Genomic DNA, 23518 nt, shown 5'->3' on the forward strand with positions numbered 1-23518 from the left:
CTCTTGCCATTTTTTTACCAAGCCCTCCGCAACTTAGGTGTAGTGTGCTTGAATAACCTATGGTCGCGTTATAGTCGTAACACTTTTTTTTTCTTTTTCGTGGAATATGTATCAAACTGCCCACTTACATTACATTCATGATCGCGTTATATAGGCGGGTTGCAGTAGTATAGAAGTCAGCTTGCCAGCAAAGCAAAAACACTATGGCGGCACAGCTCCTCCTGTGGGCAGAAGTTGGGTGCAACGTTGGAGATTTCTATTGTAAGCCTTATGCCTTGCATGCGCCTATAGTTCCGGACATCAATTATTCACTCCCCACGGCGTGGGGACAAAGGACTGTCTCTTTCCCTTTCCTGCTTAACCTTGGCTGCAGAGCAAGCGGCACTTCTCAGAATGCAGAACTCTCCAGCGCTGCACATAATTTCTTCCCCCAAAACCAGTCTGACAGCCGTGGTGAAGGAGGTCACTTGTGAAGAGAAGCTGGCTTCTACCCGCTTATCCATGTATATACAGTAAATATAAAAATTCAGTAGTAGTAATAAATTAAGGCCAGTTTTACTAAGTAAAATGGCTGCAGTGTTGTATACAGCCAAAACAATTTGTGGAGTTTAACATGTATTCAAAAGCCCCCCTATGACTGAATAGAGGATGCTGACATGGACGTATACAGAGTGACAGAGAACGATGGTTTAGGTTTGGCTTAGGCTGGTTTATCGTACCAAAGTGACTCAAGCTATGAGGGATGCCATAGTGAAGAGCTCTGGAAATTTCAACCACCTGAGGTTCTTTAAAATGCACAGACACACATGCACAAATGCACAGTACACGGGCCTCTAGAATTTCACCTCCATAAAAATTCAACCGCCACGGCCGGGATCGAACCCGCGTCTTTCGGGTCAGTAACAGAGAAAGAATAGCATCAGCAAGGTGGTCAGTACTGGAGACCGACGTCCTCTGTCCACCTTCATGTGAATTAAGTCAAGAGAGACCAATTTTTAATTTTAAAATCGAAACTACAACCAAGTGGAACCCAGCTGCATGTAATTAGTTTTCATTTTGGTCCAACTATTTTTGAATGTTACAAATGATAATTTTTGACTGGGTATCTATTGTGTTTGTTTCTCAACAAATCTGCCAGCATTAGAGCCAACATTTACCAGAAAATTGATGATAGCACAAGAAACGCGATGGCAAGAAGGTGTCAAAAACTGAACCTGCATGAACAGAACGCCAGGCCAGCATACATGAATTTGAAGACGCACTATGCTGAAAGATCCAAGGCAAAGAACACAAAGATAAAATGGATAAATGACAAGGTAAAGAGGAAAAAACAATTATTGACTATAGCGACCACACATAAAAATGAGACAGTTCACAGAAGAACAAGAACGTGAATTTTTTATGAACTCCTTCAAAGTAAAATTAAAACAAGACTTTGCAAGAGGCCACAGCGAAAGATGGCAAAAATACAGGAACTAAAAAAGAACTCCTACTATATTCTGTGCTTTTTTCAGACTTTAAATCATATTGTGGTATGCATTACAAAATAACAACAGCTGTCATGCTTAAGTTGCCACTATAAAACACAGTCTTTTTAGCATTTATATAGTAGAAGGCATGCAGTGCATCTAAACGCATGGCTTTACCTTGGACTTGAGGCTTGACTTGGCTGAAGGTGGTCTCAGTGGCTCCATAGCCCTGAAAAGTAGAAACAAAAAATTAGAGGGAAAGCGCAGCTAGCAGAACTTGCAGTTTGTTAATGCAATCAAAATGCAAACATTTTTGTTTATGTCCAAAAACATGGTGCAGATTATTTCACAAGTTCAAAAAATATATCAAAAAGTAGGCCTTCTCCAGAAAACCTACAGTAGAACCTCGATGATACGAATCTCGTGGGGTCGTGGAAAATGTTCACGTCATCCGACATTAAAATAGTCAAAAACTAACAAAATTCATATGCAGAAGTACCGGAAATGCTTTCATGGAGATCTGTTTACAGCTGATGGAATTTATTATGGCCACGCGTCATTGCTCACTCGTGATGTTGGCATATGTGGGCCGTGCGACCGGTGGTCGTAACGTTGGCAACGTGAGGGCGGTGCTATACTAGCTGTAGTTGCGGCTTGCACGTTCGTATTAATCCATAGTGGCAAGACAGTGTTTGGACCATCCAAAATTCATATTCTGTCCACTGTAAACAATGCACTCTGGCAAGGGGATTTTGCAAATTCGTATCATCCTGAAGTTCACATCAATCATTATTGTATCATTGAGATTCTACTTATACTAGCACTCAGTTTAAGCAATAAGCTTTACACAGTCCATTTGGTGAAATACTAATCTCACAAATATTCTGAAGCTTCAAAAGCAAATAAAGAAAGAACGAAGAGCAGCAGGCTGAGCTATTGCCATAGTGGATGTAATAAATGACAGTCTCGAACAGTGTCACCAGGGCTTCCAAAAATAAGATTAGTTTATGGTTTATGAGGGTTCAACATCCCAAAGCGACTCAAGCTATGAGGGACGCCGCAGTGAAGGGCTCCGGAAATTTCGACCGACTGGGGTTCTTTAATGTGCACTGACATCGCACAGTACACGGGCCTCCAGAATTTCCCCTCCATTGAAAGTAGACGCTGCGACCTGGATCGAACCCGCGTCTTTTGGGTCAGTAGCCGAGCGCCATAACCACTGAGCCACCGCGACGGCTTTCAAAAAATAAGATTTGTTCAATTTTTCAATATATTTGACAATGTACTCATAAAACGATTAACGATAAATGTTTTCTAACTTATATAGACCTCCATTTCCTTTGAAAGTAGCTTCTTTGTAATAGTAACACAGCAATCTCAACCGATTTAGGCCAACTTCATGCCCTCAGGATCCCTTTATGTTTGCTGCTCAAAATTTTTTTGCAAGGCTTCAGTGCAAACTAGTTCAAAAGGTGATGCTGAAAAATCAGCCGCAAAGTAAAAAGGCGATCTAAATGTTAGCATAAAAAAAAAAGGCTCAAACATACCCCGGCACTTCAGAGAGCGGCAGCAAAGACCACTGATCCTCATCTTCATCGTAGACAACCCGCGACAGGATCTTGACTTTCTCCTCGGGTGGGATGAAGTTTTCAATTATGAGGTACCTGGATCCAAAAAGCACAGGACAGGTATAGAATTCTAGCAGACATCTAGAACTAAAGAAAAGATTGAGGCAAAATACTTGCATGAAGGAAGTTAGCGCACTAAAAGCAGCAGACAGTGGCACGGACACCGAGACTTAGAAGGAATCCATAGTTCAGACTAAATAAACGTGTACAAGAAAGACCCTGCTGTACAACAAATGACATCCCTCTGCCAGCTTGAGAAAAGGTTCCTTAAGCAATGTTGTAGCAGTGGTTGCAATCAACAAGGCTCGGAGAACTTGGCAGAGTGCCAGGACGTTGTGTGCTGTAAGCATTTGCACTCATCACTGTCCTGTGTGTTCTTTTAACCTCGCGTAAAATACGCGTGCCTGACCTTCAGGGCCGGGGTTCAGCATGTTCACGTTGTCTCGCCGCGATTGACCGGCCACCACCGGCTACCAAAAAATTGCCGGATCGCGTCAAAGTGAACGGTGCTAAACACCAGTGGCACAAACGCATCTGACAGTTTGCGTTTGTTGATGACGGAAGGACGGACGGAGGTATGATATGAAATCTCGACCCCTCCAAAAAGATCTGTTGAAACTTTTTTTCCCGCGCAATGAACCCTCCCCCGAAACTGATGTCAGCTTTTCTGGAAAAAAGCGGGTTCATTAATGGGTTCATTAGCGAGTATATACGGTACTACAATGCCTGGTCGACGGCACCTAAGAATTAACGAAACAAAGCTGTGCAGATATCTCACATCTGAAACTTTTGTGTCCGCACATCTCTAAAACGTTCTTATCTTGCGTTGCCATGACTCAATGCTTACTTGAGCTTGAGTTCCTTGGTGAGCTCGTTCTGAGTCTGCTCGAGGTCACGTCGTTCTTTCGAATGCTCCTCCTGGAGGTCCTGTATTTCCGTCTTCACCGACTGCAGCTTGGCAAAAAGCTGTTTTTTTTTTCCCCCACATAACAACAAAAGAGAAAGAGGCAATCAGGTGATTAGAAACTACACATAAATGAAATTACACAATATGTTCGCCCCCTCACTTGGAGCAGCACAGGCTAGAAATAACAAAACTAAAACACAACGTAAACTTTTCTTTACAGCCGCCCCCCCTTTGCCGCCCCCCCTGGTAGATTTTTTTCGCATACATTAAAAATAAGTAGTACCGTATAAAAGAGAGACCGCCGATAACTAACTTTGGTTAATAGTAAAATCTGATCGTTAGGATTTGTTGTGACTCTGCTTACATTTCCATCATCAGCCTGACTACACCCACTGCATGGCAAAGGCCTCTCATGTCTCTCCAATCAACCCTGTCCTTTGGCAGCTGAAGCCACCGTATCCCTGAAAACTTCTTTACCTCATCCGCCCACCTAACTTTCTGCCACACCCTGCATGCTTGCCTTCTCATGGAATCCACTCCATTACCCTTACATTTGTTTGGCAGCAAAAAGACTTATTTACTGCTGCAAAGTGCGAAGTTGAAAAATGGAATCTTATTTTCTTCATTCACTTGATTCAAAGTTGAGCAGACAAGGAAAGGGAAACGAGGGGCTCATTATGACATACATGAAGGAAGCCAACAGTCAAAGAAACCAAGAAACATAGGGGATTTTTTTCTTCTGTTCATCAATGGGGTATGAATATAGTAATTATTATTACTTTTTAAGATAACTAATTATAAACCAGAAGAAAAAACACCCACATGCCACCGGCAGGATCCAAACCCACGACTACTAAAAAGTTGTCATGTTTACGATTATGTGGAGAGAATTAGGGACTCCGATATTGCTGGTTATGTGGGCAGCAATGTAAACTAGCTTCGGAGATCTGCAAACAAAATCCACTGGACGTCATCGCAGTTTGCTAGTGAAAATGGCCTCAGGCGGCAACACAATAGGTTCTTGATAATACGAATCTCACGGGGTCACAAGAAATATTCGCATCATCCGAAATTTGCATCACCGAGAGATGAACAAAATCAGTGTGGAGAAGAATGGGAAAAGCATTTTGTGTGGATCTGTTTACAGCTGACAGGAATTATTTACACCCGCACATCACCACTCACTTGTGACGTCAGCAATGTGCGGACCATGCGACACAGTGCGTACTGCGTGACTGACGATTGCGCATCAGTGATGTGCAGGCAGCACTATAATGTGCAGGCAGCACTGTAGCACTAATAAGCTCATGAAAGCTGGACTGCTCTCGCTGAAATTAAAGTCAAACCTCAATGTAACAAACACCATTATTACGAATTTTTTGCCATGTCAAACTCTTCCTCGATATTTTGAGCAAAACGTAATTTTTACTGTATATATAAAACATGGCTGGCCCTAAAACGGATATATCAAACACTCTAGCGACACGCTGTGCCCGCTCGGATGGCAGGCTTCGCTGCATTCCAGAAGTGAATGGTGGTGGTGCGGCAAGTGTTTGCACCAATGCTTGCACTTTTATTTCGCGCTAGAGTTCTTATTCTGCAATTGTCGACAGCATCCCTGAAGAAGCGGCATAGATGGTTGTAGCCTTGCAGTAACCACCCTATGCTCAAGACGGCTGTCACGGAAGTGGTGAAAGCAGCGACAGCTTTCTCTCTGACAAGCCATTTTCCATGTGACACAGTAATGATGCGGGGAAGCCACCCTCGCTGGCACTGGCCTGCTGCTGTAGAGCGCTGGTTGTGCTGTGCGGGGAAGCCAGCCTAACAAACACTTGGTTTTTTGCGTCCTCCAGAATCGCTGCAAGCGCCTTCGAAACTGAGCTAGAAGCTTAAAAAAGGTCTCCCCTTTCTTTAGTGTACTCATTACCTGAGTTGTCATCTCATCACTGATTAAACTGCGCTGCTCTTGCACACATTTCTGACGAAATATTATTAAGAATTTCGGCTATATGGAACTATTTTACGTTTTTTTTGCCTATTCACTGTAACGAGGGTCAACTGTATAAAAATAATGATGCTTGCAAAGTGGCAAAAAATCGCAGCTTCATCAAAGCAGGTGTCTGAGAGCTTCCGACCTTTCTGAGCTTCTTGGTCTTGATGTCCACTTCCTGCTGGAGAGATGTGTATGTCTCTTTTATCTCCGAGGTGCCCTCCTCTTGCTGTTCCAGTTGCTGCTGCATCTCTCGCTCTCGCCTCTGCATGCAGAAGACAAAAACACTGTAGCATACGATCCATGAGAAAATTTTGTGCAATAGCCTATATGCAATTGTTCAATGCCTATATGTGCACAAAGCACCAGAAAATATGGTACTGTGTTAACTTGAGATTGCAATCAAGAAATACCAGAACGGGACAACACGGGGTTAGATGCATAATTGCACAAATAAGCAGTCGAACATTGACATACAAAGCCACCTTGCATTCCGACAGGCTTGCTGACAAATATGTGCTCTTAATTTCAAAAGGAGATTAGGAATACACTCTGGACTAAGGCAGGCTACACTTCACTATGGGTGAATTAAAATTTGCATTTTAAGGGCTCACTCTGCAATTGCTCAAGGGCATCAGGAAGATCCTCCTGATCAGTCACTGGAAGCTGCCTTTTCAAGGCTATCCACCGTCATCACCGTTCGTATCTGTATGGTTGCATTCAGGTGGATGCAAACGAGTAGTAGTCATCACCATCACCTTCGTTATGTTAACTGCGTTATGTTAACTGCCTCACCTCCCAGTGAATTTCCTAGCCTCATCACCGCATTTTTTACCTGACCCATCAGCCACATCAGCCGGCTTTTCCAATGTTTTAGCATCTTCACTCCTATAAGCTGGCTGTTAGCTGCAATGATGGCTGGACAGCCAGGCTTCAAGTCAATATAAGACAAAAATTGGAAGGGACACTCTGTTTTAAGGGTATGACATGATAGCTTAATTGGTTAATTAATACCCATATATGCGGAACTGATCTTTCTCGACTCTACATTTAGAGATCTGTGGGAGTCATCGTACCGCTCCTCGTGCAGAGGTGGAGCAATTAAGCAATGCGCCACTGCCCTGCGATGGCAGGTGCTGCCACCCGTGGGGCTTGTGCAACCCAGGTTGCTCTTCCAGGTTGCCAACCACTGTGGTGAATCTGCTCTCAGTCCGGTGGGCAGGTTGTGATGTCAACACAAGGTCACGTGACTTGGGTGGCCCACCTGGTTGCTTCTCCGGGGATTTTTCACTCACAACACTGACGACACCACATTTTCTGCAGAACAGGAGCCTTAACGCTATTGCGTTAAAATGGAAAGTTGGAAGTGTGTTAGATTTCATTGGTAACATGGACAAGATCAGTAAAGCAGACGCCATCAATGCTAATGGTGTCCCTCTGTAGTGGTCCATGCTTTCTTTAACCCTTGCCAATGAAAAACAAAAGAAGACACCACTGCACCTTCTGCTCAGCGATCTCCTGGCGCCGCTGCTCCAGGGCACGCTGCTGCTCGTTGGTGTGGTCGACGATGTTCTTGCCGCCCGACAGCAGCTTACTCTCCATGGCCCGCACCTTCAGGGACAGCTTGTCAGCTGCCTCTTGCTCGCGCAGTAGCTGCTCCTGGCGCTTCTGCACCTCACCCAGAAGGCGCTCCCGCTCCTGCACATTAAAAGTCATGCCGAGTCATTTAAATGCTGATGAGGCAACCAATCTCATTTCAAGAGAGAGAGAGAATTCTTAATGTTTACTGAGCAGCTTTGCCAGGCCACACACCTGATAGGTTAGTCTGCATGGCAACAATCGCACACAAATCAAACATGCAACATACACATATACACATGCATTTAGGGACATTTGCATGATATGGATGCGTCTTACGAACTATCAAAGACAAAACACTCCCAGAAACAAGAAAAGCAACATAGATGCATGGGCTATATGTCTTTCAACGATCACCTTGTTCCGCTACCACATGTTACAGCACTAGAGTCCAACTATCACGTTCACAAATGTGATCTTGGATAACTGTATAAGAGCAGAGCTATTGGCTTCATTTGCTGCTCACATGTTTCGGAGATAATTGTCCCCGATAGTACCACCCCTCTACAAAACACAAAACAAAAAGTGGAAGATAACCAGATGTTCCGAGGTTCTGTCTACATGCCCAGTATATGCGGAATTGGTCATTCTCTACTTTACATTCATAGATCGCGGGGAGTCTTCATACCACTCCTGACGGAGTGGTGCAGCGTTTAAGCGATGCGCCCAGTTTGTGAGGCCCAGGCTCCTCTTCCCGAGCAACCTCTCGCGGCCATTCATTAAATTCACTGCCACTTGCCACGGTGCACAAGTTGTGATGATGTCACAAGCTCACGCAACCCGAGTGGCAGGTGGCCTACCTGCTTTTCTTGTCACGTCGACGATGCCGGGGATGCGGCTGAACGGAACCCTGCTATTGCATTAATATGATACAAATAGTTTGGTTTGGTTTGGTTTATAGGGGTTTAACTTCCCAAAGCGACAAACAATGATCATGCTTGTGCCCCTATGATCAGGGCTCCACTGATTCCCGTTGCAGCCGGCGATGGCATACTGCAGCCTTGTCAATTATGCTTGGAGCTCCAGGAGCAGGCGCTTTGACCTTTGTGGAGTTTCAATCGTATCAGTAAGGCATCACGGTATGTGAACTATAGCTTGAGAATTATAAACAAGAAATGAAAACAGGTGGAAAGCAACTTGCCTCTGCTATGAGGCTGTGGTCGTTCATGATGGCCACCCTCTCCTCGTCTAGTATCAGCTGCTGTGAGGACGGAGAACAGGCACGGTCGTCGTCCGTGTCTCCATCGCCCACTTCGTCTGACCCTGGCGACACCTCCTTGGACGAAGGTCGTTTTTTTTTCCTCTTGGTGTCCCGGGCTGCCAGCTGGGCCTTCAACCTGTTGCACCACATGTTTAAAATTATTGTACTGCGAGGTGAATCTCGTGCAAGAGGTCTTACACATCATGGTTTCTCTACTGCGCTAAAAGCCCTATTCTTTTGAAAGTCAGCTAAGGAATTAAAAAAGCAAAGGCAAATCAGTTCACGTCATTTACAACCGCCAATATGCCAGGATTTCAGACTAAAAATATTTAAGGGAGCAGCAGATGCCTGCTAAAAAAATAAGTTTATGAAATCACAAAGGCCTGTGGCTTTACTGCTAACTTCAGTGAAGCCATAACTTCTCTGTTCAACATACACTATGCACATTCACACCTGGGTAAGTGTGTCAATCTTGAGTGATGTGCCGTCACTGATAAACATAGAAATAAGTAAAGGCTGCACTTCTATTGTTAATGCAGTTTTAATGTAACATTTCAAAAACATTAAATCTGCTCACATCACAACAGACACAGCAGTGCCAATCCTTTATCATCCTACCAAGCATAATCACTCTTCCTTCCCCACAAAAGAAACATAATAGGAAGAGGAGGCATGAGGAACCAATCTAGTTGCTTCGTTAACTTTATCATTGCAATGCTGTTTCACAAGAGAAAAAGTAAGCAGCATTGCTGATGCGAAAAGTAATGCAGTGCTAAATGTCGCTCATAGACCTTGAAGGTTACAAAAGCACATCACCTCTACACGAACTCACCTTGATATCTCTTGCTGAAATTCTCTTAGCAGTGCGTCCTTTGGGTCTTCGTTCACTCGAGGCCTGTTCCTGATGTTCTTTGCCCTGTTGGCGTACCTGTTTCAAGTCACGATTAAAGACAGAGAAAAAAGACATTCGAAGCATTCAGATGTGAGGGTGCAGATGTTTTTAAGAACAGCAGTTAAGCATCCCTGATTCAATGTGGCAAAACTGGATCATCGTACCTTAGTGTAGTCAGGGTCTCCTCGTAGTTGTAGCTTGCTGGTCCAATGTTGGCCACCATGATGGTTTTCGCATTGCCCCCTAGGGAGTCTGGTCAGAGTGGGTGACCAAAAGCACAACATGCAGGAGCATTGGTTAATGAAATGAACAAATCGAAAAAAACAAACAGTGGTGAAGCGTCAGCAGTGAGAATAATCAGATCAACAATAACCTTGCAACAGCCGTGTCAGCTTGGAGTCCCTGTAAGGCACATGAGAACTTTTGCCGTCGACTAGCGCCGATATGACGTTGCCTAGCGCCGACAGTGAGAGGTTGATCTTAATGGCTTCTTTCTGTCTGTCGCCCTGGCAACAAACAAGAAATGAGCATAAAAATATCATTAGCAAAACGAAATAGAGATACCATTGAATGCACATCATATGTATAAGTAAATCAAAAGTGCAAAGAGGATTCAACAGTGAGTGATAGAGTAAAGCAGCAATCTGCTGTAATGTTACTTTGTCTTGACACATCATACACACAACACTACACTGAACTTCTGTAAAGTAAAGCGAATTACATATCAAACAGGAATTTCATGCATGCTCAATCTTTATATGTATCAGCCAATTTGCTGAGATAATCTGTACAACTGTATGCATTAAATAATGAAAAGGGCAAATTTGATCGTGGAAGACAAGCAGCCTTAAATGAACAAAGATTGGATATGCAAGTGCCTTACAGACGTTCCTGTCTTGGCTTGCCGCTCGCTGCCAGCCAAGTCGACGAGGTTGAGCTTCCCCACTCGGATGTGATGCTTGCCGTCTGGTCCTAGCTGTTGGAACCATTTGAAACAGTGCATTTTTGGCGACGTTTGCCCACATGCAATGAGCTTGACAGTAGACCTCAATACCAGCCTTTAGCAGGGGTCTCAAACATGTGGCACTCGAACCATATGTGGTCCATGAGGCACTGATTAAACAGCTCACTGGCATGAACTTCATTACAGAAGCACTATGCCAGTAACACCTTGGTTTCCATTCTACCAACTTCACACCTTTTTATCACTGTTCACTGCATCATAGTGTGCTGCTCACCACGGTTGCTCACGTCTTACTCGCACCAGCAATCAGACATATTTTCTGCATGTACTAAGGGGCAGTTATCTCTTATAACTGTGCACTATCCCTAACTATCGGTCACAGCTCAACTTTTACAGCACCTGAGCCAACGGAGAAATTTAAATGGTTATAAGGGGCATAAAACATAGGCTGCTCTTTCTCTCTATCCGCATCGGCCAACGCAGCCCACACGAGGAAATTAGTTTCAGATCCCTGCTGTAACAGAAACTAACATGTACAGACAGGCCCACTTATAATGAATTTGACGGTCACACACATTGCATTCGTTGTATCTGAAGGTTGTAGTAAGTGCACTTGGCCTTTTAAAGCCAAAACAAGTGGCAGGATTTTAAAGTATTTAAACCGAGTAGACGTGCTAAAGCATGTGTTCAGCCTGGTTGGCTCGTGGTTTTGGTTTGCTGGATCATCGGCACGTGTGCCGACGGCATTAGACTCAGGTTAAGCTCTAATCAAGGTTAAGCTGGTCTGATCTCTTCGCGCAACAGATGGTAGTTTATGAAGACGACAATGTGCAATGCATAGCGTGACAGTGTGCTGCAGTTTAACACGAGCTGTTTAACACGAGTTTAACACGAGGCTGCGACGATAGCATAGTACTCTTGAGCAGTGGCCAGCGAAGCTGATTTGTTCGCGCTACCGCTGGTTTGAAATCCAGTTGCGGCAATATTTATTTTATTTCTGCACCCTCAAGGTGAGGAACGCCACAAGATTCGATTGGGTTTGGCCCCGTGATGTAGTGCTTTTGCACTAAAATAGTTAGACAAAAGTGGAGTCTATTTCTTTCAAAAGTTCGCTTTGCATATGTTTTTTCGAAGCAGACCCTATCACGCTCAGTCATGTGCTCCTAGCCGAGACATTGCACTTGCTGCAGACGCTATAATACTGATAGTAAATTGAGGCGTTCATGGCAACTGGTGGTACGCCGGCATCCTCGTCTCGATTTTCGACAAAGCTGTAAAGATGCAGAAAAGAAGCTATCGCAGCGCATGTGCACTCAAGATGTACAGCAGAGTCCCCTCCGCATGAAGCGCCACAAACAAAGCGACACCTCACTGTAGCTGCTATGTTCATCCAAGCAACCTTTGCACGGATGTAGAGCCCCATAGATATACAAACCTGTTGGGAACCAGTACTGTACCTGAAAGCTGTTGGCTACTGTCTGATATTAGTTTTCACTGATTTGTGTGCACTGCTTGACTACCTACACAAGGATGACATAGAAAGACCGACTTCTTTCTGGCACCTTCTGGCAGCGCAGAAGGTGGAGACCCGATTGGGCAGGTGATGCATGCCACGTGACCGGCAGTGCTAGTCAGGCATGACACATGACTGGTATTCGAACTTCTCAACTCGCTGCCATTAGCTGATCTCTGGCAGTGTGCAGTAGTTTTGCTTTCAATGCTACCCCTGTCTAACGCTTACCATGCTTCTGCTTCCAAGTTTGGGGTGCACTTGGCCGGCGATTAGCTTCAATTTCAACGCCTCCATTTTTATTGATTTCTCGATGGCAGACACTATGTCTTTGGTGGGATCACGGGTGCTCGGAAACCCTTCCTGGTCTCAGCACTGACGGGAAACGCATGTTTTCAGACTGTGGGGAAGTTTACGGTGCCTCCTTGTTCGTTATAGCCAAGTGGTGCGGCCACAGTTGTTCTTTTATCTGAGACGCAGTGCCATAGCAGTAATACACATTTTGGCAGCAGCTCCACCCTCGTTCATATTAAGCAAGTGTTTGTTATATAATTGCGGCCATTATAAGTGGGCTGGACGGCAATTCAGACAAACAGTAAGTCCTTCAATGCAAGATGACTTACTTCACTGTGCTCCACGGTGATTATGAATATAGCGTGCGATCTCGAACTGTGCAAGTTCATGTTTGTAGCCCTGCAAGGAAAACGAAAACAATGATCGACTGCAGAATACCAAAAAATATCTTCGTTCAAACTCAAGAAGCTTGCATAGGAAACAAAAGACAAGCACAAAGATGCAGAACCAGACTTCAGTAGAAATCAGATATGAAAGCATGCCTCCATCAGACAGACATATAAATTAACTTATTTATAAGCTGAATCAAAGAATACTAGCAGCAATGAGTAGAAGCAACAAGCAAAGAGGTGAAAGTGATAACATTGAGCTTCATGTGCAAGTTACTTTCACACTTAAGTTTTCTCAGTATTAACGACTACTATTAATATTATTTATCAATCTGTAACCTGCCACTTATGTAATACCCTCAAAAGAGGTCCCTAAGGAAAATAAAGTGAAGTTTTTCTTTAATTAATGGGGCCAGCATGTCATATCAGAAGGAGGCTTATTAAACAGAGCCCAGACTACTGGCCACAAGTTCTAACCCGAGCTCTGATCTCTGCTTAAATGCTAATTAGGTGCTTGCTGCAAGGCTGGTCACCCACCACAAAATGAGCATGAACGAATGTTGTTGACTGTTTTGGATTAAGAGACAAATACCATGCCTTCAAGCCGACAAAGGTTTTCCATTTTACGATTCAGGAACACATACCGGTACCTCAACAAAACTGCCTGAAAGTTTAAAATGTGAGGTCGAGGCCAGTAATATCGAAACAGAGTGAAGTTCTGAACCAGGAGTGAAATGCTGTCTTGCGGCTCCAGAAATTACACTCAGGCCACTGGAAAACTAATCTCACAATGCTCAAAGAAATAGCAGAGTAGTGGGCTGGAATGACTAGGGAAGTATGCAGCCTGAGAAAAGTCATAACCTACTTGCTGAGCCCACAAAGTCTGGGTTCGATTTGAAGCATTGGATCTTTTTTACATAGAAGTTTAACTGCACCAAAGACTCAGGCTTTATTTTGGCTCTTAGCAGGCAGTGAAATGTTCTAAATATGTCACAGGAAGTGTTCATACCCTACGGATCGGTTCTGGTTTCCAACTGCCATAACATGCTCAATCTCCTTGATGCTCTTGCAGACAAATGAAGACAAGTCCTGCATTGTGAACATGACAGTTACAATAAAGACAAGATGCGTGTTGCAGCATATTCACTACCATTTGCAAGTGAGTTTTTACCTTAACATAAACGCCAGTGTCAGGTCTCTCCTTCAGTTCCAGCCTCTTTGACTGGTCTTTTGAGATCAGGTCCCTAATCTCCTCCTGCAGCAGGAAATGGGAAGTGAATATTGCTCATAGGAGGATCAGTTTATTGATGCCGTATGTGCACAACAGAACAGTACAACACTTGAACAGCTCACCTGATAAATCTCAAGATAAGAGGTCCTGACAAGGTACTGCTGATTCTGAGATCTCGCGATGTGGCTAAAGATGTGCTCGAAGGAATTGGGAATGACACCCCGGCACTCTGGGTTGTTGGCAATGCCTGTCCGATGGGAGTGACGATGGAGAAAGAAAAAAAAAAGCTTAATAAGAGGAGCAATAATGTGACATTAAAATCTGAAAAAAAAACAAACAGGATAAGCATATAAATGAACCTGCTCACAGGACAAAATGAAAAAACAGAATAAGTATGCCTTCTATGAATTGGGAGCAGTCACATGGCTTTTACATCTTTAGGGCAACAAATGGTACACTTCATGTAGAAATAGATAAAAATCTCAAAGCAGCAAATCACCCCAGAGATAAGCGCGTACATTTACGACTTTGATCACTAGCATTACGACATTTATAACTGCTGACTGGAATTTTCGTCTTGAGATTCTTAACTGATTCATTACTGATTAGCAAGGTTACCAAAAATTCGTCCAGTAATTTGGTGATAGCTAAATACAAATGCAAAAGGTCAGCTACTAATTCTCCCCAGGCTACCACATATGACCTCTACTTAGTGCCCCATATCAAGCGATAGCATTGCTTTTAGGGTGATTATACTGTAAGATTAGATTTCACTTATTCTTAGATAAAAATGCATGAATGGGAACTTAATACCTAGGGAAAGCCCACATATGAGGAATGGACAATCGCTGTGCTGAGAGCTAGTCAATGGTTGGTCTGATTTTGTTGCCACAAAGGCTTGTACTAAAACATAATAAAAGCAAAATGGCAGCAGGAGAGAGCAACGACCTTCCATAGTGTACGTCTTCCCAGTGCCAGTCTGGCCATACGCGAAAATCGTGCCATTGAATCCCATCAGCACAGAGTCGACCAATGGCCTGAACGTCTCATCGTAGAGATCCATCTGTTTTGAGCTGTACAGAAAAAAAAAAGAAGAGCTTTTATGTCTGACATAATTGCCAGAATTGACTAGTCCGGTCAAAAAAGGACATCAAAGCACCAAGTCTATTATCAAGATATCCCCAGTTAAAAATACAAGTATAAGCTAAGGTCTTGTACAAGGTGGTCGAACTTAATCCAGAGCACTCGACTACAGCACCCCACATAGCCACGTATGCACATGCACATACATACACATGCATACAAACAATTATCAGCCTGTAAAACTAATATAAGCATACTGCGAGGTGAGACAGCTAACTGCAGTAAAAAAGCATATGCATGCATTAGTAGTCTAGCAAATAAAAAAGTACTCCAGGAATTGTGTGGAAGTGAGCTTCTTAAAGGTGCACTAAAGACAAATCTGAATTAGTCTTTTCACTGCGGGAACTCGATGTACATGTTCCGAACATTCTTAGAAACTCCGAATTATTTTCATGTGCGGCCGATTTCCCTAATTGAAATGGAATTAAATTTCCCGGCTCCCGCCTTTTTTCTTAATTCAATGCTGAAGGCAGGAGGAGTCAACCAATGCGTGGAGTGCCTTTCAGCTAGTCCTGTGGCTGTGCCATCAGCGGAGTGACACGTAAATCAAATAGTCCACGTGTATTTTTTTTTTCGTGGGCCTAGTTTGCGGCTATGTTGCCTGCGACAAACTATTTATTCACAGAAACCTAAAAAACAAAATTAAAGAGAAAGCGAAGCCACCACTGGACTGGCTGAAAGGCACTCCACGCATTAGTCGACTCCTCCTACCTTGAGCATTGAGTTCAAAAAAAGGCAGGAGCCAGGACATTTAATCCGATCTAAATTAGGAAAATCGGCCACACAGGACAATAATTTGAAGTTTCTAAGAATGGTCGGAACGTGTAGATCTAGTTCCCGCAGTAAAAAGATGAGTTCAGATTCATCTTTAGTGCACCTTCAAGAAGGATATGTGATGAAGCTTAACACTAGATGTTCAGTACCTTCAGTGAATGAAATATTAAGCTAAGTTCCCGGTGCACTATGCTGGTATTCATCTCTCTGACATGATCAGAAAGACCAGGACTTACTTGCAATCATAGACTGCATCAAATGTGTATTGCTTCAAAGAATCACCGTCTCCTGCTTTTGGGTTGCGTATGGTTACAATTCCAGTGTCTGGGTAGAGGTCGACAATCCTGCGTATGCAAAGGGCGACTCATGGGCACTGTGCAGCTACTCTGGGCATTGCATGCTACTTTGAAGCTTAAGCAGCATATACAGTTGGCCAAAAGCTATAGCAACATGTGATTACATCAGCTCACTATGGAATGCTGTAAAATAATGTGCCCCATTAATGGAGCTCATAAGGAGGTAAAACAACCCCCCACATGCACACACGCACACACACAAACAGAACCACAGGTTGAAGTTATGGTCTATTCAACAGTATGTTCCTATTTGCCCACTAAATGATTTCACTTAGTCTGCTGACACTCAGCCACACTGTACAATGTACAAGTGTAATATCCAAGCACAGTCAGCCGATAAAAAGGATATTAATATTAATATGCATTAATATATACATCTTCTAGAAATGAGCTCACATGGCTTTTCACAAGTGCAACAAATGCATGTAGCAGCCCAATTACAATTTTACTTTCTGGAAAAGCACTCAAACTCAAAAGCACCCAAACTCTACAGAAGCAAAGAAGCAAGATTGGGAGTATCACCTTTCATGGCCGCCGGCAATTTCCTGCTCACTAAGTGGTCGACATCTGACAACAACTTTGACAGATTCGGACTTTGCTGACCTCGCCTGTGTGATAAATTCACAAAAGAAGCAAGCATTTCATAATTAGGCAACATCAACAACATGAAAGCAAGCATCTATGCCCAGAGATGCAAGGACAGTCAAGATACTCACCATATCTACAGTTTTGCCCATCTCTTCCCAGGTTTCTGAAGGTCACTGGCCCATGCGTGGTAGAGTGTTCGGGAAAATAGAATATTGCTGGACTTACAGAAGAAGCATCTGAAAGAAAACCGACAAAGAAAATGGCAAGGTAAAGCACTGCACAGCAAATGATCACATATAGCTGGCAATAAAACACAGTAAAAGAGTGGGCCAACAAGACTGCTCTAGTGCATCAAAAGAACAATTTCCTTCTCACCTCGCTAATTCTCTGAAAACTCAGTAAGCTTCAGCACCTCTACACAAACTCAAGAAAATTTGAACTGACACTGATCATAAAATTGTATCGAATTATTGTTCTCAGTAAAAACTGATTCTCTGGCTCTTTCGGGGTATGATCACATTTATCCTGAAACAAAACACACATTTGTGGCTAAGAAAATTCATTTAAAAATTTTCCCATCACTCGATTCAAACTCATGACATCTACACTGAGAAGGACCGGTTGCCACCGCTTTGAAGTGAATGGTGAAACCTGTATTTAGTTTTTTTTTTTGTCTTTTCTGCCTGAAAAAAGCTTTGTTTTCAGTAAGAGTGATCTCTTTGTCATTAGAATGCCGTAACTATCGATACAGGCCAACTCCAATTACTGCAAACAACTCCTCCCAAATTTTTTTCCTAGTAAAAACAGACTTTTTGGCAGCTATGCTCATGTTTGGCATTTAGTATTTCTGCCAAAATTAGATTTAAAGATGCAAAATTTTTTTTTCACATCACTCGATTAAATCTCATGGCACTGATGATGAAAAGGACTCCATGATCACGAACTGGAGGTGAATAACAGTGTGACGTAGCCTCTGAAATCCACAAATAAAAAGCACAGCTTTGGTGCCATAGCAGTTTGCTTGTGACAATGGTCACCAGCAAAGATAACTACTTCATTTTCTGGGATTTCCCAGCTTAGCTAATGCAGCCTCTTTCTCATTTTAACGCAGTAATCATTTGATACAAGCCAGGTTCAATTTGTTCCCAGGTCACAATACACCATAATGTGCAAGCCACAGACATACATAGCATACTGTTTAATGCTGAGAAGCTGAAATTTTAGTCAAATTGTCAATATTGTAAGGAGGCTCGGGAGTTCTGGGCAAAGGCAGAAGGAAACAGCAAGGCAGCAATCAAGGCAGCGTCAGCGTGACTTCCAGTTAGTTCAAAAAGGCAGTTCCGCAGGCAGGTCTCGCGCATTGAACTCAACCGCCTTTCTCGTCTTCAGCAGTTGCCTGCACTGGGACAGCGCTGACCTGCTATATTACAATCACCCTCCAGCAAACAAGGAGCCATCCTGGCGACTCAAGGCTAGCTAACCGGCGAAGTTTGCTCAATGACATGGTAGGGACCGTTATAGTGGGATAGAAGTTTTGTGCAGAGGCCGGGGATGGAGGAAGGGACCCAGAGCCAGACAAGCGAGTCTGGAGCACAGGAGGGTGCTGTAGTGAAGCTGTCTCGGCTGAGTTGCTGGCGTTGCTGATTTTGAGTGGTCAATGCACGGGAAAGCCGGCGGCACTCTTCGGCGTACTGAGCAGCCTGAGAAAGTGGCAAGGACTCGGAAGCGTCAGGGTGGTAAGGAAGGATGGTGTCCATCGTGCACGTAGTGTCCTTACCATAGAGGAGGAAAAAGGGCAAGAACCCATTGGAAGCCTGCACAGAGGTGTTGTACGCGTATGTAACGAAGGGAAGGATTTTGTCCCAATTAGAATGGTGGCGGTTCACATACTTATCGAGCATAACTGCGAGAGTGCGATTGAAACGCTCAACTAAGCCGTTAGTTTGGGCATGGTAAGCAGAGGTAATGCGATGAATAATTTGACATTGCTTGAGGACTGTCTCGACGACTTCCAAAAGAAAGATGCGGCCGCGATCACTAAGAAGTTCTCTGGGTGCGCCATGTCACAGGATGAGGTGATGAAGGATGAAAAGTGCAACATCAGACGCGGAAGCAGATGCCAGCGTCGTAGTTTCCGCATAACGGGTGAGGAGGTCGATGGCGATGATGACATAACGACAGCCGTCCAGAGTTGGTGGAGGGGGGACCGTAAAGATCAATCCCAACGCAGTCGAATGGGTGGAAAGGGCATCTGAGTGGCTGCATGGGTAGGTGGGAAGGCGAGGCGTTGTTTTCCGCCATTGGCAAACTTGGCAAGAGTACACATATTGTCGCATAAAGCGGTATATGCCTCGCCAGTAGTACCACCGATGCAAGCGTGCATATGTTTTCAACACCAGCATGACCACACTGGGGATCGGCGTGGAAACCGGCGCAGATGTCAGAGCGCAGGCAGGCGCAGGTGGCGGGGAATAACCAGAAGCCATTTCCGCCCCTCTGAAAGGTAGTTACGGCGGGAGAGCAGATCATCGCGAATGGCGAAGTGGCGAGCTTGGCGCCGGAGAGTTCGAGAAACAGAAAGGTGGGAAGTAGACAGTAAAGCGATAATGGAGGCAATCCAAGGGGCTTTGCGCTGTTCGGTCGGCATTGATCTTTGTTGCTTTACAATTGTACGCAAACACTGCTCGGACCCATAGCCAACGGCTAGTAACGGGTCCAACAGAGAAAATGTATACAAGCATGCAGGCAACAATATACCAAAATAAAGTAAGCAAGTTAGTAAAAAAAAAAAAGGCTATACATCACTCTCAACACTTGTAAGAGTATCAACAAAAGAAACACATATATTACAGATTATATAAACTAAAAACTTACAGATCAAACAAAACGCATAGAACTTACACAAAAATTAAGGCATCACAGAAAGCTAGAGGAAAATAGTTGTTAACTATTTACAAAACATCACAAGGGTACAACACATGAGAGGAGGATAAAATGATTTCAGTGCACACTTTTTAATCACAAAACACTTTTAGAATAGACGCCAATTTATAAATCTATAAATAAATCAAGGTATCAGGTTTCTGCTACATGCGAATAATATCAGACGACTAGAAAAAAAAAAGAATGAAAGTATGAATTCAAAGTGTGTCATTCTTTATAAGGTAATAATTTTTTATTCCAATGGAAAAGTTGTAGGCAGTCTTTAGGTCATGTGGTAGATTATTCCAAATTTTTGCGCTCGTGAACTCTAGGAGACGCTCTCCATATACATTTCTTTTCACTGGCAAATTAAAATTGCTGTACGTGCGGCTCCGTGTTGAAAGTGGCGGGATGTTAAAGATTGATATATCAAACGGAAGGTTGTTTGTTACTATTTTATAAACACATTCAGCAGTTCTTTTCTCGCGAAGTAAATTGAGTGGTAAGACGCGTAGTTTAGTAAATAGTGCCTTACTGTGTGCAGTGTAACTAGAAAATGAAATTATTCTAAGTGCTCTCTTTTGTAACTTTTTAATAGGCTCTAGGTATGTACTATACGTCCAGCCCCACGACTCGATGCAATATGAAAGGTGAGTATGTATTAATGTGAAGTATAGGACGCGCAGGATATTGGTATCAAAGTATTCGCGCGTCTGGAGAAGAGCATAACAACCGGATGCCATCTTAGTGCAAGTCGCCTCAATATGATGTTGCCAGTGTAAATGTTTATCCAGTGTGACTCCAAGGTAAGTAAAAGTATTTGTTGACTCAAGCTGGGTCTGGTTAATAGTTAATGTAATATCACTTGAAAGAATTGATTTTTTCTTTGAGTGGAACAGTATGTATTTAGTTTTCTTAGCATTGATTGTTAATTTGTTTGTGAGAAACCAGTCGGAGATTTTTTCCAGTTCTGTATTTGCTATGTTTTCAAGTTCGACTGTATCATGAGCAGTAACAACAATGGCAGTGTCATCAGCATACATGATGGCTTTGGATGAAGTTAATACTTTGGGCAGATCATTTACGGCAGATCATTTTGGGCATATCTGAGATGTCAAGGGACGACGAATCGTAAGCGGCGAGGGATGGAGGAGACGGGTCACTCGGAATAGGGGAACGGGAAAGGGCATAAGCATCAGAATGTTTGCGGCCAGAGCGGTAAACGACATGAATGTTGTACTCCTGCAGGCGGAGGACCCAACGAGCAATATGTCCAGACGGATCCTTCAAAGAAGATAGCCAAAACAGTGCGTGATGATCTATCACGACATAAAACAGGCGGCCATAGACGTAAGGCTGAAATTTGTCGATTGCTCAGATGGCCAAAAATTCCTTTTCTGTCACCGAATAGTTAGTTTCAGCTTTTGTCAGGGTGCGACTCGCGTAAGCCACCACGTATTCACCAGAAGTCGGTTTCCGCTGGGCGAGCACTGCGCCAAGACCCACTCCGCTGGCGTCAGTGTAGATTTCGGTCGGTGCAGTAGGGTCAAAATGTCGTAGAATCGGGGGTGGGACGAGAGGGTGGCGTAGAGTGGTAAAAGCGTCATCACAAGCTGGTGTCCACATCGAGAGATTGCCGCTCGTAGCGAGGGGCGATTATAGAAGCAAAATTTCGGATAAAGCACCGAAAATATGACCATAAACCAATAGAGCTGCGCAGTTCTTTAAGATTCGATAGTTTAGGAAAATCAGCAACAACACGAATTTTTGTGGGATCAGGAAGAACACCAGCCTTGGAGACTACATGGGCCAGTACATGGAACTTCCTAGCGGCGAAGCAGCACTTCTTCAAATTTAGTTGAAGGCCAGCATAGTGGCATAGTAGGTGGCATAGCGGGGGGCGGCGGCAAGGTTCTGTTACGAAGTCCCAGGATGGGGACCCAGTCACACCTCCACCAAATGTAAGGGGGATCGGGAGTTCCGGGCGAAGGCAGCGGCAAGGCAGCAAGCAAGGTGGCATCAGCGCGACTTCCAGTTAGTTCAAAAAGGCAGTTCCGCAGGCAGGCCTCGCACATTGAACTCCACCGTTTTTCTCCTCTTTGGCAGTTGCCTGCACTGGGACAGCGCTGGCCTGCTATATTACAATATTTACAAAACCAGAACTTTATATTGGGTAACACCAACTAGCCTGTCGGTAGACAGTACAAACTATGCGATGTATGCTAGTAATGTTTCCTCCATTTAGGATGACCTTCAATGTACAGAAGCAACAGTACAAAACCTTCAGGTGATATTTGATACGTGATATTTGATAAGTGAAAGCACAATTTTCCATGTGAGCTGAATCTTGGAAAAGCATGCTTGAAGGTGTAGGCTCAACAAGGAGAACAACAGCAGAAAAGGCAGCCTAATTGCATTTCAGATGTTATTCATTCATCAATGACTACATATGATCCTCAGTCCGTCCCTCTGCAGGTAATATCTGCGTTTTGAAGCTTCAGTTTTAGGGTCGATGTTGTTTATGAGTAGACAGCACCACATTCATTCGCACTACCATAAATGGTCAAAAACCTTGCTGTTCAGTGCATTACCGCTATTCAGATACACTTTACCATTTCTGCAAGCAGCAGTGATACAAGTTATAAAGAACGCTAGAGTACAGGTACAACCGTACGGTCAATCCTAAATGCAAATGAGAACTTTTTTTTGCTAGCGCCGCATCACTCACTGCGTTAGTTATAGGAGAGCGCAAGTGAACAGATATATCTTTCGGCAAGTACACGAGGCGCATTCGTTAAGTAGAGGACTCCATGCGCGCTTGCAATGAAAACTTATATATATGGTAATAACGCGCAATCTAGCTCAGTAGCATTCTAGGCACGTTCACGTACCATCGGCGAGACAGATGCACGCAGGCGTTAAACACACACGCAAAGAAATGAGTACGCGAATCCGAATGAATAACGGTCTCACTTTATTCAGGCTAGAACAACGTGAATCTCTGCAATTCATAAATTTAAAACAATCCCCACGCGACGATCGAGGTATGCTAAAATCTCATGGTTGACTTCATCTATCCGAAGGAGTGCTACGCCGAAATGTGACGCAAAGCCCCATGAAGAAGTACCACCTCGGTCAACTGATCAGCGCAACACGCTTAGTACTGCGAGTATATCGGAGGTGTGTAATCGTTAGTTCTGCGCCCTGCCAAGTGGTGCCTGTAAAATGAAGCAAAGCAAACTCCCATTCAGTCAGAAAGGCCATGACGTCACCTCGAATCCCCTGCAGGGCTCGCGATTAAAGCGCACGGACTAACGTACCGGACTAACGTACCTTTAAGTCGGTTGAGGCATCTCTGTGGAGATCTCTCTTTGGGCAGGATCACAGACCGCTGCTAGCCATGACGGCGGAGCCGCTGGTTTTCAGTCGCTGCTGGTTTATGGGTTTCTCTTTATTTTTTTTTCAGCGACGCCTTAGCAGCGAGAGCGATGCCGTACCCCCTCCCTACTACCAGCGAACGGAGTGTGATCTTCGTTGCCATGACAACGAGGATACACCTTAGGCTGCGTCTCGGACTTTTGTTGGCTTTGTCAAAGCTTCCCGGTGACACTATTTTTATTAT

The 23518-nt window shown here is 43.9% G+C and overlaps 1 protein-coding gene across 2 annotated transcripts in view; it reads right to left on the bottom strand.

The window, feature by feature from the left end:
* Klp68D (kinesin-like protein 68D) overlaps positions 1–23429 on the bottom strand; it is a 33733-nt gene extending 10304 nt beyond the window's left edge. Inside the window, exons 1-19 of one of the 2 annotated variants that reach the window (XM_077644117.1) lie at positions 23230–23429; positions 17103–17210; positions 16909–16994; positions 16267–16374; positions 15062–15186; positions 14236–14360; positions 14054–14137; positions 13892–13971; positions 12823–12892; positions 10609–10701; positions 10099–10231; positions 9890–9977; positions 9666–9761; positions 8774–8969; positions 7495–7692; positions 6140–6259; positions 3945–4063; positions 3017–3133; positions 1647–1698 (exon numbers count right to left, since the gene is read on the bottom strand). In XM_077644117.1, the coding sequence (XP_077500243.1) occupies positions 1647–1698; positions 3017–3133; positions 3945–4063; positions 6140–6259; positions 7495–7692; positions 8774–8969; positions 9666–9761; positions 9890–9977; positions 10099–10231; positions 10609–10701; positions 12823–12892; positions 13892–13971; positions 14054–14137; positions 14236–14360; positions 15062–15186; positions 16267–16374; positions 16909–16994; positions 17103–17123 (1911 nt within the window). In that variant the 5' untranslated portion in view covers positions 17124–17210; positions 23230–23429. The remainder of the gene's footprint in view (positions 1–1646; positions 1699–3016; positions 3134–3944; positions 4064–6139; positions 6260–7494; positions 7693–8773; positions 8970–9665; positions 9762–9889; positions 9978–10098; positions 10232–10608; positions 10702–12822; positions 12893–13891; positions 13972–14053; positions 14138–14235; positions 14361–15061; positions 15187–16266; positions 16375–16908; positions 16995–17102; positions 17211–23229) is intronic. The other variant, XM_077644118.1, reaches the window with a different exon arrangement.
* Between the last annotated feature and the right edge of the window lie 89 nt (positions 23430–23518).

This window comes from Amblyomma americanum, chromosome 11 (assembly GCF_052857255.1).
Source record: "Amblyomma americanum isolate KBUSLIRL-KWMA chromosome 11, ASM5285725v1, whole genome shotgun sequence".
NCBI classification, from domain to species: Eukaryota; Metazoa; Arthropoda; class Arachnida; order Ixodida; family Ixodidae; genus Amblyomma; species Amblyomma americanum.